Here is an 18,311-nt window from a genome sequence, read left to right as displayed (position 1 = left end):
TGGGAATAAAAAGCACTGACATTTACATTTAACTGATTTTGATGAATCGATTTAATATCCAGTGATTTTAACTACTAATAATGCAGTGAAGTGATATACTCCATGACAGAAAATTATACACTTAATATATTGTATACAATAACATTTTATGGTTAAAAAAATAAATAAATAAGCACCATATTTTATGCAAATCAGTTGTCCATATTTAAAGTTAAATTAAATTAAACAAGCTGACAGTAGACAGTGACATGTAGAAACGCTGGTATGGTCCTTTAAACATTCTGACAGGTATGTCTGTTACTGCACCAAGTGTATGTATTTTTTATGTGGCAGCCTTTATGTTCACTATATTTCCCTAGGGACAAATAAGTAAGTAAACTTAAATTTTAGCACTTAGTCCTCATATAATATTGATTTAAAAAAATGTAGACAGCTGACTCATAATATATTGTGCATATTTATAATAGTAGAATACTAATTTACTTTTTTTTTTGCCTTATAATGTTATTGTATACGATAAAATAAGTATATTTTTCTGTCATGGAGTATATCACTTCATGCTAAAAGAAAAGAAAGTAGACTCACTGACAGTTGCAGTGTCTTATTTTGATTTGCAGATTTTGTTATCTCAATGATTGTCATTATTAGTACTTAAATCAATATAAATCACTGAATATAAAAACAATTCATCAAAATTAGTTAAATGTCAAGTTATGTTATACAGAAAACCCACAGTTTTCACATCTGCTTGTATTTGTTTACAGGGCAGACCTGCCACATCCAATATGGCGGCGACGTCGCCGTACGGTCCAGCGAGTGGTTAGCGAGCAACTGGAGGCTGCACCGGAAGCGACCCCCACACTGGAGGTCTGCAGCTAGACTGTCTGTTTTCTCAAAGGCCATCTGGAAAGGAAACAAGACGATCGGTGTCCTCGTTCCTCTGCTTTACCTGCTTTATACAGGTCAGTAAACGGTTAATGCACCATGAAGTGTTACGTTATATTGACAGATATTATTAGCGTGAGTGTTTGTGTGAATTTTTTTTTTTAAATAACTTATTTAAGTTTAAAAGTTTTTCCGCGCGGAAGCCATTTTGTGTGAATAATTGACATTAAAACTCCTGTACATGATGCATTTCCAGCCATAAATAAGTACATTTGTTAAAATTGAAATGTTTAAAGTTACAAATTTAATTTATCTTTGTGTATAAGCCTGTTTCCGGGTAAATGTAAGTTTAAAAATGTAACACAAGCACTTTGTTTGGATACACATTTCAGTGCTCTTTTACAGAAGCAAGGTATGTAGTCTATTGTATTTAAAGGTGTTTGATACACTGCAAAACTACACTACATGAAAATGGTGTTTTGAACCAGTTTATACTGTGAAATGAACCAAGAAAATGTAATGTATTTACAGAAACCGTTTATTGATATCCATTTAAATATGTGTTGATTAGAAAAGAGTTAGTTAGTGAGACTGAAGTACTGATTTAAGTGAGATAAAGGCTGAATTGGGAAAATGTGAAATTGAACTACGTAAAACTGAGATGAGGTAAAAAGATATGCATTGTGTTGTTGTGTGACTGTTATGATACATGATGTTAAATAAATCATACAGATAGGCAATCTGGAAAGGAAAAGAGACGAACTGTGTCCTCATTCCTCTGCTTTACCTGCTATATACAGGTTACATATTAGTTGCCGTGGTCTCCCATCCCTGGGACCCGTACCACATACAACACACTCGATCAGTGAAAAGGGGTTTATTTGTGTGTGTACCTTTATTGGTGGGAAATAGCTTTCCTCCAGGAGTGCTGAGGTGCAGTCCGTCCTAACAGTACCAAAGCATTATGTTATCACCACTGTATTTATGTAGAGAGTTTTTAAGTACAGTAGTGAAGTTACGGTACTTCACATTATCGTAGAAACGGTTCAACTGACTAAGTCTGTCGGACCGGAAGTAAAAGTATGAAGTTAGCTTGAATTCCAACCAGCTAGTTAGTTAACTATTTTATAAAAACATGCTCACTGATGTTGGACACACTGTTGAGTGTCAAAGCAATACTACAGTATGTTACAGTAAGCTTTTACAGTTTGACTCTGTAAACTAAAAACCCAGTGCTGACAGGTAGGGTGGAAGAAAGTAAGTACAGCTACTTAAATAACTATATTTAAGTCAGTTTTTAGGGTAGTCTACTTGTACTTTTTTGAGTATTTCTGTGGGTCTGTAATTTTACTCGTACTTAAAGTGAAACTCCGGCCAAAATGCAACCTAGGCTTTTTTTGTGAAGGAACCCAAGTCCCCGAGTGCGACGCTTTAGGAGCTTTCCACCTTTACTCTCCTCCATGTTACATCGCACTCGGGGATCGACTCTTCTCGATTGGCAGGACAGCTACTGCTAACGTGAGTTGTTCAAAAACCTTCTTTTTAGTAAACTCTGTGTACACAAACAATGTTCTCAATGCCCGTGTTCATGTGTAGAGACCCTGGTGATACTACGAGCAAAGTTTCACGTTGTGTCGAGTCTTCTTAGTGTTTTAAAAATAGCAATTTTGATGCTACCGTAATGTTGCCCCTAGCACGCAATTGAAAATGATTTTGACCTGAAAATGAAAGTACGGTAAGTCTTAAAAGTGGCTTTTTCGTCGTAATTATGCTTTTACACAAAGGTTTGATTTTCAGTACTCTTTCCATGTTTCTCCAGTCCATCTTCTCCTAATCCTCTTCTTTGGTCTTCCTGTTTCTCTGTGTCAGTTTCGGCATGGCAGACTCAGACACAGTGAGACGTAATAAAACAGCCATTCAGACGATTTTGTGTGCGGACCACAGACTAATCCTCAACAAGGTTGATGAGAAGAGGCTGATAACTAGACGGGAGTACAACAACCTTAAAACGATGAAAGAAGATGTCGAGGGGCTAATCAATGAGCTTGTGGATAAGATCATGGATAAAGGAGATGACACCTGCCAAGCCTTCCTGGACCTCCTGCAAACTGATGAGGAAATTAAAGACACTTACCCTGAGCTGAAGAAGATACAGTGGACCAACACCAGCCATTTACTTAAGCCTCTTCAAGAAAGCTGTCAAAGTACATCGAGATATATAATTTTGATATAGAAATGACTCTGTCTCATATACTTAATATACTAAGCTATTTTCTGTTTCACATGATGTTGAGTTTTAATGTCAGGGCAGTAATTCTATTTCACTATGATTTCCTCAGATAGTCCGTCACAAGAGAGGAGGAAACAAAAGCAGGTGAGGTCTTCACCTAATATTGAAACAGCACATTATTTTATTTTAGCCAGAGACAAAAGAGCGGCGTTAAATACTTTTTCTTCACAGATAATAACTAGACACATTTTTACCTAAAAGCCTGCAGACACGTGCTTATTAGCCTGTATTAGTATACAGAACATTAGATTTGTAATTGTAAGGAAAAGTGAAGGTGACCTGTTAAGAAGTTCTACAGCATAAAATAATGAAATGACAAACATTATCCACTGCTTGTTGTTGTTTTTCGGACAAGCAGTACCAGTTGAACAGCAAGCCCACCGGCCTCTGTGTGATCATAAACAACGAGAACTTCGCGGATGGTAGGGTGCGACATGGAACGGACAAAGATGCTGGTATGTCACAAAGTAGACGGATTTACAGGTTTACACTGTTGGGTTATTTGATGGTGGTTCAAGCCTTACTAAATTTTTTTAAAATTATATTTCTTGCAGAAAGTTTGGCAGAGGTGTTTAGCTGGCTGGGCTTCAGAGTGGTGATGTGTAAAGACCAAACCAGGGACCAGATGGATCGGGCACTGAAGTGCTTAGCTTCCCTCAGCAACCTCTCTCAGCTGCAGGAGTTCAGTATTCAGGAGTGGTCCGGCAGTGAATTCACTGATCTTCAGGAGGCTCCTAAACATGGCGATGCCTTCATCTGTTCTATTTTGAGTCATGGAGAGAGCGGTGTTGTCTTGGGGACTGATGGGAAGCCCCTCTCCATTAAACACATAACTAGAACCTTCAAGGCGACTGACCAATCAGCCCTCACTGGCAAGCCCAAAGTGTTCCTGATCCAGGCCAGTCAAAAAGGAGGAAGTCATTGTGAAAATCGTGTCCATCCATCATCTAACCATGTGGAAGCTGATGTTGTAGTTGCCATTGCAACTGTTGAAGGCCATGACGCATATAGCCACAGAACAACGGGGAGCCTTTTCATCCAATCTGTGTGTCAACAGCTAAAGAAGGGCTGTCTGAGGTAAATGTAAAATGAAATACTGTGTGGTTTCAAATATCCAAAAATCTGAGATAGATCTGATGATATGAATGTTACCATGCAGTGTACCCTGTGTCTTTATTCAATTATAATCTCTCCCCCGGTAGGGATCATAACATGTTCCTGTGCTGTGTTGTTTTAGGGGTGAAGACATCACCACCGTCTTCCATCACGTGATCAATGAAGTAAGCGCGGAAAAGTTGCCCAGGCGATACAGTTTAGGACAGCAAATACCTGAAGTTAGGTACACCCTGAAGAAGACGCTTGTGTTTTCACCATGTCATAGTTGAAACTTAATCTCCACAAATTTTAATTCTATTTCTTATCTATTTCTTATCTTCTTATTATATTGTTTATTTTATTTGTTTTTTACTTTTTATTATTGTTTATTGTAATTGCTGTCCTTTGGCTGCAGTGACGAAGAGATTTCCCCATTTGCGGGACAAATAAAGGAATTCTGATTCTGATTCTGATAATGTAATTGGTAATTGGTACACTATATTATGTTTCATATCATCTTCGATTTTTTATTTTTATGTGATTTTCTTTTACACATTGTTTGAGCATTGTTGGAGGGAGTCTGAGAATTAAACATTTCAATGGCAACTACTGTTTTCTCTTATTGTGCATATGACAATAAACTCATTTAAACATCTTCAACACAACTTTTCGCAAGCAGAAGCCCTAAATGCAGCAGAAATGCACTATTCAGAAGTTGCTAATATTAAAGGGAATTCTTGTTGCGTCCTAGACCTACCCATGCACATTGAGTATCAGACAATGTTACAAAAAGCAAGACTTGAAATTTCTTTATGTGAGTTACTACACTGCACTTTTTATGGTTTAGAATTTTTATTATTATCATTTATTATTCAACCCCAAACAGTAGGCCTACATATTTAGGACATTCAGGTGAAGAATGTAAAATAGATGCCAAGAATATTGTAAACAATAGTTGTGTGACAAAGTAGACATAGACACATATCAGTTTAATTGGCTTCTTTTTTAATAATGTAGTTATTGTTAATTATTGTTGTTGTTTTAACCTTTTCCTTGTTATTCTTGGTAGCTGAAAACTCATGGAAGAATTTAAAATGGATTCAACCAACACACATTATAATGGATGCCCATATCCACCGAGAAAAAAACATATAGAAAGCTTAGCCTTGAATTAAAAAAGAGAAAAAAATAAATAAATAAAACTTAAAATTAAGAGATAAAAGTCAAAATTATGGGATAAAAGGTCGAAATGATGTGAAAAAAGGTAATTATACAAAAAGCCAATATTAGTAGGTACATTATCACTCTTATTTTTTGTTGTTTTTATTAATTATGACTTTTATTTCAATTTCAAGTTTTTATCTCATATTTATGACTTTTTAATCTTAAGAATTTCGACTAATTATCTCATATTTATGACCTAATATCTCAAAATTTCTACCTGTTATCCCATAATTATGACTTTTCGCTCATAATTATGACTCTATCTCATAAATATGACTTTTTCGACCTCATAAGTTTGCTATTTTTATCTCAATTTCAAGTTTCTATCTCATATATTATGATGTATATATATTATGTTTTTTTTAAACTCCTAAATTTGACCTTTTATCTCATATTTATGACTATCTCATAAATATGACTTTTTACCTCATAATTTTTTTATATCTCAATTTCAAGTCTCTCTCATATTATGATGTATATATATTATGATTTTTAAACTCCTATTTTTGACTTTTTATCTCATATTTGTGAGTTTTTATCAGACGTTTGACTTTTTATCAGACATGTATGATTTATTTGATATTTATGACTTATTATCTCACAATCATGACTTCATCATCATTTCATAATTATGACTTTTGATCTCATAATTATGACTTTTAATTTCATAATTATGACTTCTGATCTCATAATTATGACTTTTCACCTCATAATTTTGTTATTTTTAATCTAATTTTCAAGGTTCTATGTCATATTTATGGCTTTTTATCTAATATGTATGGCTTATAATGTCTATATGTCTATATAATTATGACTTTTCATTTCATAATTATGACTTTTTCTCCCAAATGACTTACCATGGGAATATTTGTTTTATTTCCATCAAGCTTAGTTTTCATCTTTCCTTGCTTTCTTTATTGTTTAACTGGGGAAAATGAGCTTCCATATGTGGCACACCTAAAATAGGGTGACCACATTTAGGTGGTAAGATTCCTTTAATGAGTATCACAATTATTTTGTTATTGTATATATTTACGTTTTCAATCAGAAGTCATATATTGTCTTGAGGTGCTCCGTCTATATTGGAAATGGGACGGAACGTTTGTGTTCTCATAAGCTGGGATTTTAATGTACATAGCACAGTGTGGAGGGAAAAAGAAGACTTAAATGGAGAGATTTTAGAGGAACTAATAGATGAGAAGGAATAAGTGTGTTTAAATGATGGAGCAGGCACAAGGGTTAATTTGGGGAAGGGTACAGAGTCAACAGTAGACCTTACTTTGGTATCACAGTCACTGGTCGGGAAGAGTTGTTGGGAAGTATTTAAAGGAAGCACTATAGGGAGTGATCACTATCCAATATTCATAGGTGTTGGAGTAGAAAGGGAGATGAAACAGGACGAGAGAGAAGAAAGATGGAAATTTGAAGAAGCAAATTGGAACAAGTATAGAGTATTAGCTGAAGGAAAATTAAAAGAGATCAATATAAACCAGACAATTGAAGATCTCAATGCAGAAATAAGCTGTATTATTCTAGGAGCAGCGAAAAAGTCAATACCAAAAAGAAGTGGGAATAAAAAGAAAAGGATAGTTCCATGGTGGACGCAAGAATGCACTAAAGCAATTAAAAATAGAAATAAGGCATTTAAAGTGTTGAAAAAAACATAATTTTAAGAATTTAATTGAATATAGAAGGAAGCAGGCAGTAGTTAGAAAGACAATAAAGGAAGTTAAAAGGAACTTTTGGAGGAAGTATTGTGATTCACTAGGAAGAACTACACCATAAGACCGAGTATGGGGTATGATTAAAAGAATGTCTGGCAATAGGAAAGAGTATGGTTATCCTGTAATGAAAGATGGAGGGAAAATAATAATAGAAAGTAAGGATAAAGCGGAATTACTAGCAAGGACCTTTGTGAAGGTACATAGTAATGAAAATTTGAGAAATGAGGAAAAGAGACAGAGGGAGAGAACAATAGGGAAACATTTAGAGGCACTGCAGGATGTTAGGGAGGATGGAAGTACCATAAATATGAAATTTACAATAGGAGAGCTAAATAGTGTTTTAAGGAAATCTGGGAAGACAACACCAGGGAAAGACCAAATAAATTATTGTGTGGTAAAGAAGTAAAGAAGAGTAAAGAAATATTATTAAAATTATATAATAAGATATGGGAAGTGGGGTATCTGCTAAAACAATGGAAAGCATCAGTTAATGTCCCTATATGTAAGCCAGGTAAAGATCCGAGTTTAGCAGAAAGATATAGACCTATTGCTTTAACTTCACATGTAGGGAAAACTATGGAAAAAATGATAAATGAAAGATTAAGGTATTATCTAGAGACCAATAGAATAGAATAGATAGAATAGATATACTTTATTGATCCCAAGCTGGGAAATTAAGGTGTAGCAGCAGCATTACACACAGAGACGAATGACAACACAGTGAAATAAAAAGAACAACCTAGACATATTAACATAGCAATATAAAAAATGTATATATATAAAAAATATGTATAAATGAGCAGTGTTGATGTATACATAAGCAGTATTCATTGTAGTGCAAAATAAAGTATAAGGTGCAGTGAACAGATGAGGTGCAGAACAGTGTAAAAACATATAAAGTGCGTAGAGACTGTATGTTACGACCAGAGTTTTAGCTGTTATTGTACAGTGTGATGGCATGTGGCAGGAAAGATTTCCTGTATCTGTCCCTTCGACAGCGGAGCTGAAGCAGCCTGCGAGAGAAGGTACTCCGCTGTCTGTCTACTGTGTGATGGAGAGGGTGCTGATCATTGTCCATGATGGATAAAAGTTTCTTCAGCCTTCTCCTCTCCACCACTGTCTCAAAAGAGTCCAGCCTGAGACCGAGTACGGAGCCAGCCTTCTTGATGATTTTATCAAGTCTGTTTGTGTCGCTGGCTCTGATGCTGCTGCCCCAACACACAGCAGCAAAGAAAATTGCTCCGGCAACAACAGACTGGTAGAAGATCTCCAACATCTTGCTGCACACGTTGAGGGCTCTCATCTTCCTCAGGAAATAGAGTCTGCTCATCCCCTTCTTGTACACAGCCTCGGTATTAGTTTTCCAGTCCAGTCTGTCGTCTATCACCACTCCCAGGTACTTGTAGTCGTCCACCTCTTCCACCACCTCCCCCCTGATCCGTAGTGGCTGTGAAGGCATCTTCTTCCTCCTGAAGTCAATCACCATCTCTCTGGTCTTGTTGACATTCAGCCTCAGGTGATTCTGTTCGGACCACTCAACAAAGTTGTCTACCAGTGTCCTGTACTCTATGAGCTACTGAAGGATTACCAGAGTGGATTCAGAAAGTGAAGAAGTACAATGAAATTAGAAAAGCCCAGATTAATAAAGAAAGTTTAATTGCTGTATTTTTTGATGTTTTTTTTTGAAGGCATATGGCATGTTGTGGAAACAAGGACTAATGATCAAATTATATCAGATGCGAATAAAAGGGAAAATGAATTTTTGGATTTTCAGTGGCAAAGACAAAGGTAGTCTGTTTCACAAGAAGGAAAATTCAGGATCAGATTCAACTTAAAATGTATGGAGAAAATTTAGAGAGAGTAGAGTGTTTCAAATATCTAGGTATCTGGTTCGACAAGAATCTTACTTGAAAATTCATATAGGTAAAATTGTTGGAAAATGTAAAAAAGTACTGAATGTTGTTAGATGTTTGAGGGGTAAAGAGTGGGGAGCAAATAGAGTGTCTCTGAAAGCTGTTTACATTGGGCTAATCAGGGCAGTTCTTGACTATGGCTGCACAATTTACAAGTCTGCTTCAAACACTTTACTAAAAAAACTGGATATGTAGTGGCAAATGAGAAACTGGGTCATGATCATGTATGTGATTAGATTTTGGAATATCCCTTGCAGTCCCAACTGTGCTCTAATTGAGCTTGAGGCTGATAAAAGACCAATGTTTGATGCACCATTTAAAATGAGCAACAGGTGCTGCCACAGTTCACCCAAGGCCACAGAAGAGGCCTGAGCAAGACATTTGTAGGTTCTTTAGAGCACACCCAAGAATGAGAATAATAAGTGATAAACCCAGGATGATCAAAAAGGTAAAAGGATGGTCCATAGGGGCGTGGGGACCCTGGACCACGGGTATAAAAAGGGGAGAATCAGCGAGAGATCTCAGTTGCCCCGGGGTAGCTCACGGATGTATATTTTCTGTTTTTGGAAATAAACACCTTTTGGACTGAGGACCTGCTGCTTTGCCTTTGATTTTTTGGACTTCAACCTTGAGCGGATTTTCAGAGTCAGATAGTGCATTAATTGGAAAGATAAGAAAAGTAGTCTCCCACTACATTTTGGCGACGCTAGCCGCGGAGGAGTGACCGGCACACAGCCTGCGGCAAAGGGACTGGGCGGGAAAGGACGGCGGAGCTCAGGCGCGCCCCACATCCACCATTAAGGTGAGACAAATTTATTATTATTATTTTACATGAGTAATGCTGTCCGCTCCTTCCCAGCCCACAAGTCTCAGGTATTTTGCTAAAACCTCTCCAAAAGAACCTAAAACTGATAAAAATTAAAATTAAAATAAATAAAAAATATATATAAAATTAAATTAAATTAAATTTTAAATTGTAAAAATAATAACCTGAATTGAGGTATTTAAGAGGCTTGACAGCAGTCTTCAGGTCAAAATCGTGAGTATGTGTGATTAATGATTATATATGTATGTTTAAGTCATTTTATGTAAATGTATGATTTAGTCATGTCAATTCATGTGTGCATGTGAATTATGTCTGAATATTAATGTTCATGCATAGCCTGTCCTAATCAAATTTTAATGGTAAAACAAAAATATGCATGAAGAAAGATGGATAAATGTGAAAGGATGCTTTTTAACATGTTAATTTGCATGTGGATTTGTATGTGTTTGAGTCTAGGAAGTGGAATAATATGGTATTTTGTAAAATATACGGCAGTACCAAGAATGATGATACAAGAAAATAGTACTAATCCATTATCTGTTGAAACAAATAATTCTAGCTGTGAAGAGTAGGGACAGATCAGCTGAGGATAAAATGCATGTTAATGTCTGAACAAGTTGTTATCGTTGTCTAAGCGTCTTATCAGTTGTTATCATTGTTCAAAGAAAAAATCTGAAGAAGTCGTTAATAAGTTTTATTGATGTTTGAGATTGGAGCAAGCGCTCGTAGCGACCCGACGGGAGGGTCGAAAGAAATATATGTCTAATCAGTTGTTATTGTTGTTTAAAAAGTCTGAATAAGTCGTTAAATAAGTTGTTGTTGTGGTTTGAGATTCAAACAAGAGCTCGTTGCGACCCGGGTGAAGGGTCAAGAGAACTGGCGGTCTTACGTATAATCACCGTGCCCTCTCCGGGGTGATTTAGACGCGGGAAGTTCTGTATGGCAGGGAAGCCAGGTCATCGTGCCCTCTCTGGGATGACTAAAATAAGATAAAAGGATCCAAAGACAGCGCCTAAGTAAGAGGGCTGTGACATAGTAGTAAAACAGCTGTAGAGTAGAAAAAAAATAAGAAAATAGCATAAGGCCTTTGTAAATATATGTACAAAAAAGCATGAAATAGTTGAAATAGTTGAAATATGCATGAATATATGTCATAAAATAAAAGAGGAGTATGAGTACTGTGTAAATAATAAAGAGAATAATTGAGGCAGAACAAGTTATAAGAAATAAAATTATATTAAGAAATAAATTATTAACTATTAAAAAATACATTATTAAGAAATAATAATAAGAAAATAAAAGCAGTAAAACGCAGTGAAGAAGAAATTAAGAAAACTTGTTTGACAAAAATACGTAAATAATAAATAATATATAATATATATAATAATAATATAATAATATTGAAATTGATTAAGAGAAAAAGAGATTAATAATTGGAGGGCCAGAAGAGGAGCAGTCTAATCTAAAAAGATAACGGCGGCAAGAAAAGAAAAATAGAAGATAAAAGCAGCGCGGGGCCTGCTGTACCAGTTAGCGTCTAACAGAATGGGCATAACGCACAGTAAGCGGCCGACGGGATTGACACCAGTTGAACTAGTAATGTTGAAACACCCAACACAAAAGAGAAAAATCCAGGAGTGCATGAAAAAGTGGCACAGAGTATCCTCCGGAGCCACTAAGTGGCCAATAACAGGGACTTTTGACCTAAATTATTGTGACCGAATAGAGGCTGAATTACGGAGAAAAGACCTAAAAAATGATAAAAAGCATCAAAATAAAAAGATGAATCACGCTGAACAGAGAGATGTGCTGCAGTACTTCAAAATAGAAGGAACACAGAGGCTAATGGCAGTACAACAAAAAAGGGAGCAGAATAAAACAAAGCCCACTGCTCCGGTCTTAGAAGCACAAACACCGCCACCGCCATACGTGTCTGGGGAGGAAATAAGACAGTTTCCACTGAGAGAAGTGGATGGGAGAATAGTGGGAAAACTTACAGTAGACTTGAGAGAGAAAACGGAACATCAGAAGCAAATAACACACACAAAAGCCAAAAGATTAGTGAAGACCTTGAATACTAGCCAACGCTCAGCACAGCACAAAAGAACACACAGTCAGGATAGTATTTCAGAGGATTTAGACCACAGCCAAACCTCTGAGCATTTAGCAGAAAATTTAGACAGAGAAGGAAGTGACCATGACAGTGATGTGACTGATCTTGACCGTGACGTATCACCAGCACCGTCCGAAACACAGACGGTGAAAAGCAGAGAGCAACAACAACATGGTACAGCACGGCACTCCACTCCAACACAACATGCACTAGACCCTAAAGTGTTCAAGGAGTTCAGCAGGCTGATGGAGAAGCTGGAAGAAAGTCAAAAACCACATGCACACACACTCCCCTGTGAAGACAGAAGGGGAGTGAGAGAATGGTTCAAGTACTCCCACCCAGGCGACAGACAGCTGCACAGAGGCCAAATTGAACCATGGGAAATGGAGTTTGGAATACAAAGATGCAGAGAAATAGAAGAAAAAATAGAAACTGGAAAGGCCACACGGGAGGAAAAGCAGTGGTACCACGAATGTAAAGCACAGCTCGTGAAAGACGCAGAAAAACACTCAGGCTACACACCTGATTGGAATGGCTTAATGAAAAGCTTTCGTCAACAATACGAAGCTGACATGATAAAAGAGGAACAGGAGATATTAAAGGAACAGGCACAGGAGAGGAACAGAGCCAAATCACGACAACCTCTGACATATGAGGTAAACTTGGCAGTTGCCGGAAATATGGACACAGGGTTAAATCACCTGCAACTACGAAGGCGACGCATCCCTGATTATCATACAAAGGTCAACCCACTCACTGGAGAGAGAGAGGAGGAAGAGGAACTCTCTGAAGAAGAGGAAAGAAAAGGTGAAGGGTCAAAGGAAACAATACTGCCCCTCCTGGCCAAAGGACCAGGCGAGGCTGAAAGATATGTGCCCTGGAGTTTCATGGACATGACAGGGTTAATAAACCGTCTACCTGCACTAACAGAAGGAGCTGATAAATGGATCAGAGCCTTTGAGGAAAACACAGGAGGAGTAAAGCTGGCGCTGGGAGATATTAAGGCCATACTAATGAAGATAGTAGGCCAGCAGATGGCGGCCGAAATCTTTGAAGATGGAAGTGCAAGAGCATTAAATCATAATCACTATCATGATGCTAAACCCTTTGGACACTATCGAACAAAAATATGGGAGGCATTACGAAACAAGTATCCATCTAAAATGGATCCATCCAAGCTGGAAAGGCAGACTTTGAAAGAAGGAGAAAATCCAACACAGTTTTTACATGAGTTTCAAAGAAAGTGGAAAGAAGAAACTGGAAGTGACTGGAACGCAAATGAAGCATCTAAAGCTCTGTTCAAGCTGTATGTGAAAAATGCCATGCCAAAAGAAGTACAAAATAAACTAAACCAAGTGGTTGGCCTGATGAAAATGGACTGGCCTGTGTTTTCAGAACACATTGTACATTATGTGGATACATACAGAGCTGAAAAGTCAAGCCAAGAAGAACAGAGCAGAATGTTAGCTGGAAAGCTAACACAACTCCAGATTGGAGAATTGACCAAGAACATCAAGAAAGACAAAGATAAGGCTAAATACCAAGCATCAGTGACAACTACAGCATCAGAAATCAAGCCTAATCCTGCACCTGAGGTAAAGGCTGAGCCAGCAATCACTCAGGCACCAATGTTTGCAGCAGCAGCGGCACCACCACAAACTCTGCAACAGCCCTCAGCTGTCCAGCAACCAAACTATGCAACAGCTCCAACAACAATGCAACAAGCTCCTCCAATACACGTGCATTTTGACCAAGGAGGAAACACCGGCTACCCGCCACAGGGTAGAGGAAGAGCAAATCAAAATGGAGGACCACCACAAAGAGGAAGATGGAGAAGAGGACCTCCACAAATGCAATACCAACGTCAACAGCCTTCATATGGCCAACCAGCACAAAACACACAACGACAAAACAGCCAATGCTGGGGATGTGGACAATCTGGACACTTGCAGAGAAACTGCCCAACCAATCCCTGGATGGGACCCGCAGCACAATGGCAATAGGGATGCCCAGAGAAACCTGAAGGGGAAGTTATAACACCTGTTCTAACCATGCAACCACAAACTGAGCCCACCATAGAGGTAACAATACAGAATCGTCAGCATAATTTTATGGTGGACACAGGAGCAACACACTCCTGTATTGGAAAAGAAGGAGCTGGGCTTCCCCTTTCATCAGCAAAAATTCGGACAGTTGGTTTCTCTGGGAAGACTCAAATAATACCAATGACAGAACCAGTTCCTATGAAAATTGCAGGAAGAACTGTTTATGCGCCACTACTCTACTCAGTTGACACACCCATCAATCTATTAGGAAGAGACATTTTGTGTACACTACAAGCAAGAATAATGTGCACACCGGATGGCTTACATTTCGATCTGCCAGAAGAAAATCTGCAGACATTAATGGCACCAGTGATGGAACAACATATGGTGACCAAAGAAGCACATGTATATTGGATGAAAATAACCTCACCAAACTCTTTTCTGCATCAAGAATGGGAAACATGGAAGCTATTTGTTACACACTATTATGAAGCAGCCCAAGAACCCACTCTTCCACTTCACTGTACCATGATGTATGATGCTGATGGTGAACAAGAGGACTATGATGCATGTTGGAACGAACTGATTAATCACACCACGACAGTCATACAATGTGAGGACATCATAATGGGACCTCAAGGAACAGCAGCAGCAGTCAGGCTCTCAGAAGATGTGAAAGAATGGTTTCAAGATCCTAACTCATCACCCCATGTGACATTACTGGTGGCAGCTGGACATGAATCACATGAATTAGGACCAATGATAAAAGAAGCTCAACAAATCCAAGAATGGATTTCCACAGACAATCAATATATCCATACATCACCAGATGGACGTTTTCTGAGAATTTCATACAAAAAAGCCGACGAAGTGATTGCAGAAAAAGTGTTGTTGCCCACAGAAGAAAAGACACAAATGTTCTTGACCAAAGATCATGAAGACCTGTTGTCACAAGTCCCATCACAAGTATGGTCAGCACATAAAACTGATGTAGGTTTAGTGAAATCAGCAACCCCACAGCGATTTCAAATAAAAACAGATGTACGTTTACCATACCAAAAACAATATCCTCTCAGACAGGAAGCAATCAATGGCATAAAACCAACTATAGAAGGATTATTAGAGGCAGGAGTTCTAATAAAGACTAAAAGCCTGTGCAATACACCAATTTTTCCAATAAGGAAACTAAATTCCAACGACTACAGGTTGGTGCATGATCTAAGAGCAATAAACGCCATAGTAACGGAAGAAACACCAATCGTACCAGATCCACATACATTACTGTCCAACATTCCTCCAGAGACAAAATGGTACACGGTGATAGACTTGTGCTCTGCATTTTTCAGTGTGCCAGTTCATCCAGAGTCACAATATCTGTTTGCATTTACTTATCAAGGACAGCAGTACACTTACAGCAGACTGCCACAAGGGTTTGTGCACTCTCCATCAATATTCAACAAAGTTCTAGCAGAAGACCTGCAACATTTAAATGTTCAGTCCACCACTTTAATGTATGTCGATGACATTCTTATATGCTCAGACAGCCAAGAGCAGTGCAAAAAGGACTCAATTACAGTTCTGAAAGCACTAACAGCAGGAGGACATAAGGTCAGTAAAAGCAAACTGCAGTTTTGTCAACAAACAGTAGAATACTTAGGCCGGCAACTGAGTGGGAATAAAAGACAAATTGCACCCTCTCAAGTTGAAGCTGTAACAAAGGCTCCAAAACCGCAAACGGTGGGGCAAATGTTGTCTTTTCTGGGCATGACTGGTTACAGCAGACCATGGATATGTGACTATGCAATCAAAACAGCTCCATTGAGAGCTCTGATACGTGCTGCAGGGCAGACAAACAGGTCAGCCCAGTTAAATTGGACAGAGGAAGCCGAAAAAGCATTCTTCCTCCTTAAAACAGATATGCAGACTGCCCCCGCTCTGGCCACCCCAGATTATAGTAATCATCTTTATGCAGCTGAACGACAAGGTTATGCATGTGCTGTGTTAATGCAGGATTCCCCCACAGGAAAACAACCATTGGCTTATTATAGCACAAGACTGGATAACATAGAAGAAGGCCTGCCTCCCTGTTATCAGGGATTAGCTGCAGCTGCCTTTGCTTATAAAAAGGCATCAGTCTTGACAATGGGACATCCTGTTACATTATATACATCACATCAGTTACATGCCATGCTAACCAGCCCACGGTTTGTATTAACTCAAGCCAGAAGAACTGGTTATGAAGTTTTGTTATCAGGAACAGAACTTACAATACAGCGATGCAACACTATAAACCCAGCAACAAGAATGGTGTTGCCCACTGATGGCATTCCTCATGATTGCCTTAAAGAAACAGATAGTTTCATGAAAATACGCGAGAATTTGTACAACCAACCAATCCCGTCAGAGCTAACATTATTTGTAGATGGATCTTGCGTACGAGGTGACATAGGTAATTGTGCAGGATATGGAGTTGTGCAGTTGAACCCAGATAATACATTCACCAAACTCCTATCAGTGCGTTTAGATCAACCATGTTCAGCTCAATTAGCAGAAATAAAAGCCCTAACTGCAGCTTGTCAGTTAGCTGCAGGAAAAAGAGCAACTATCTATACCGATAGTGCTTATGGTTACGGTGTTTGTCACATTAATGCCAGTATTTGGAAACAGCGAGGTTTTGTTCGTGCAGATGGCACTCCTGTAGTGCATGGACATGGAGTGTCAGAGCTAATCCAGGCAATACAATTGCCTACAGAATTAGCTATAGTTAAGTGCGCAGCACATCAGACCAACGACTCACTGGTAGCTAGAGGAAATAATTTAGCTGATGAGGCAGCAAAAGAAGCTACAGGGCAAGCAACTCAAGCCCCAATTTTGTTTGAGCAAGACTGTGCCCCTATAACCAGTTTAACCTCACTAATAGAGGCACAAAACCAAGTCCCAGAAGCAGAAAAACGCTTATGGGTTCAAAGGGGGGCAATCAGAACAGTGACCCCCCATGAAGGACTGTGGAGAAGCAGTCATGGACAATTTGTCCTACCTCTGTCATTGCTAAAGATAGCAATAAAGAAAATGCATGAGCCAGATCATTGTTCACGAGCTCAGGTTTTGAGAAAACTACAAGCAGTATGGTGGTCTCCATACATGATGGCAATGGTAGATAGAGAATTGGCCATATGTATATATTGTCCAAAATATAATGTTCGCAAATCATTCACTCATCCATTGGCTCATATCCCAGTACCAGAAGGCCCATTTAGGCATCTGATGATGGATTATGTAGACATGCTGGATAGAGTTCAAGGCAAAAGATATATGTTTGTGGTAATTTGCAGATTCAGTAGATGGGTAGAGGCATGCCCAACTTCTAGAAATGATCACAGAGCAGCTGCTAAATTTTTGTGTACAGAGGTGTTCCCCAGATTTGGCATGCCAGACACCATCTCATCAGACAGCGGACCACACTTTGTGTCCTCTGTCATAAAAGAAATGTTTAAAACACTTGGAATACAACAGAAATATGGATGTGTGTATCACCCACAGTCACAAGGTTCTGTAGAACGTGCAAATGGTGTATTAAAAACTAAAATAGCCAAAATCATGGCTGGCAGTAATGGTAAACTCACCTGGGTGGATGCTTTGCCATTAGCACTAATGTCTATGCGCTCGCAAACTAACAGACTAACCCATCTAACCCCGCATGAAATGCTTACTGGACGCCCAATGCCTCTGCCACAGTGCAGAGGCCCTATAGAGGGACCACCGCTTCAGCAGCTGGAGCGAGAATTGGGGGACTATTTACGGGGTTTAACTCAAATCCACAGACTTGTCTTCCAACAGGTGAAAGAAGCCAATAAAGGAGACGATAAGGGAATTCCAGTGGATGCTCGTGAGACTCAAGTGGGAGACCAGGTGTTCGTACGAGTATTTAGACGCCAGTGGCACGAGCCCCGTAGGGAAGGGCCATTTAAGGTGGTACTTACTACACCCTCAGCCTTGAAAGTAGAAGGTAAGAACTTTTGGTACCATCGTAACCACTGCACCCGTCACCGACCGCCAGACCCGCCTGGGCATTTGCCTGAGCATGCTGAAGGGGCTGCGGAAGACACCCCCCGCACTGTCACACCTAGTGAAGGGGAGGCGGAAAGCACACCCCGCAGCGTCACACCTGGTCCCACTGCATCGCCTCAAGGGGAACG

General features: G+C 38.9%; 1 protein-coding gene across 3 annotated transcripts; it reads left to right on the top strand.

The window, feature by feature from the left end:
- Nucleotides 1-919: 919 nt before the first annotated feature.
- On the top strand, nucleotides 920-4,876 carry LOC141016601 (caspase-8-like). 3 transcript variants are annotated; one of them, XM_073491067.1, is made up of 6 exons: nucleotides 920-962; nucleotides 2,755-3,089; nucleotides 3,225-3,259; nucleotides 3,531-3,630; nucleotides 3,730-4,252; nucleotides 4,413-4,876. In XM_073491067.1, exons 2-6 carry the CDS (start codon nucleotides 2,762-2,764, stop codon nucleotides 4,558-4,560), a joined length of 1,134 nt encoding a protein of 377 aa, XP_073347168.1. In that variant the 5' UTR covers nucleotides 920-962; nucleotides 2,755-2,761; the 3' UTR covers nucleotides 4,561-4,876. The 3 variants fall into 3 exon arrangements, with proteins under 3 accessions (XP_073347168.1, XP_073347169.1, XP_073347170.1); XM_073491068.1 differs by lacking the exon at nucleotides 920-962 and adding an exon at nucleotides 973-2,403; XM_073491069.1 differs by lacking the exon at nucleotides 920-962 and having other exon boundaries at nucleotides 973-3,089; nucleotides 3,534-3,630.
- Nucleotides 4,877-18,311: the final 13,435 nt, after the last annotated feature.

Source organism: Pagrus major, chromosome 21 (genome assembly GCF_040436345.1).
Source record: "Pagrus major chromosome 21, Pma_NU_1.0".
Taxonomy (NCBI): domain Eukaryota; kingdom Metazoa; phylum Chordata; class Actinopteri; order Spariformes; family Sparidae; genus Pagrus; species Pagrus major.
The sequence above is the reverse complement of the archived record's forward strand: the minus strand, read 5'-3'. Positions and strand labels throughout refer to the sequence as shown.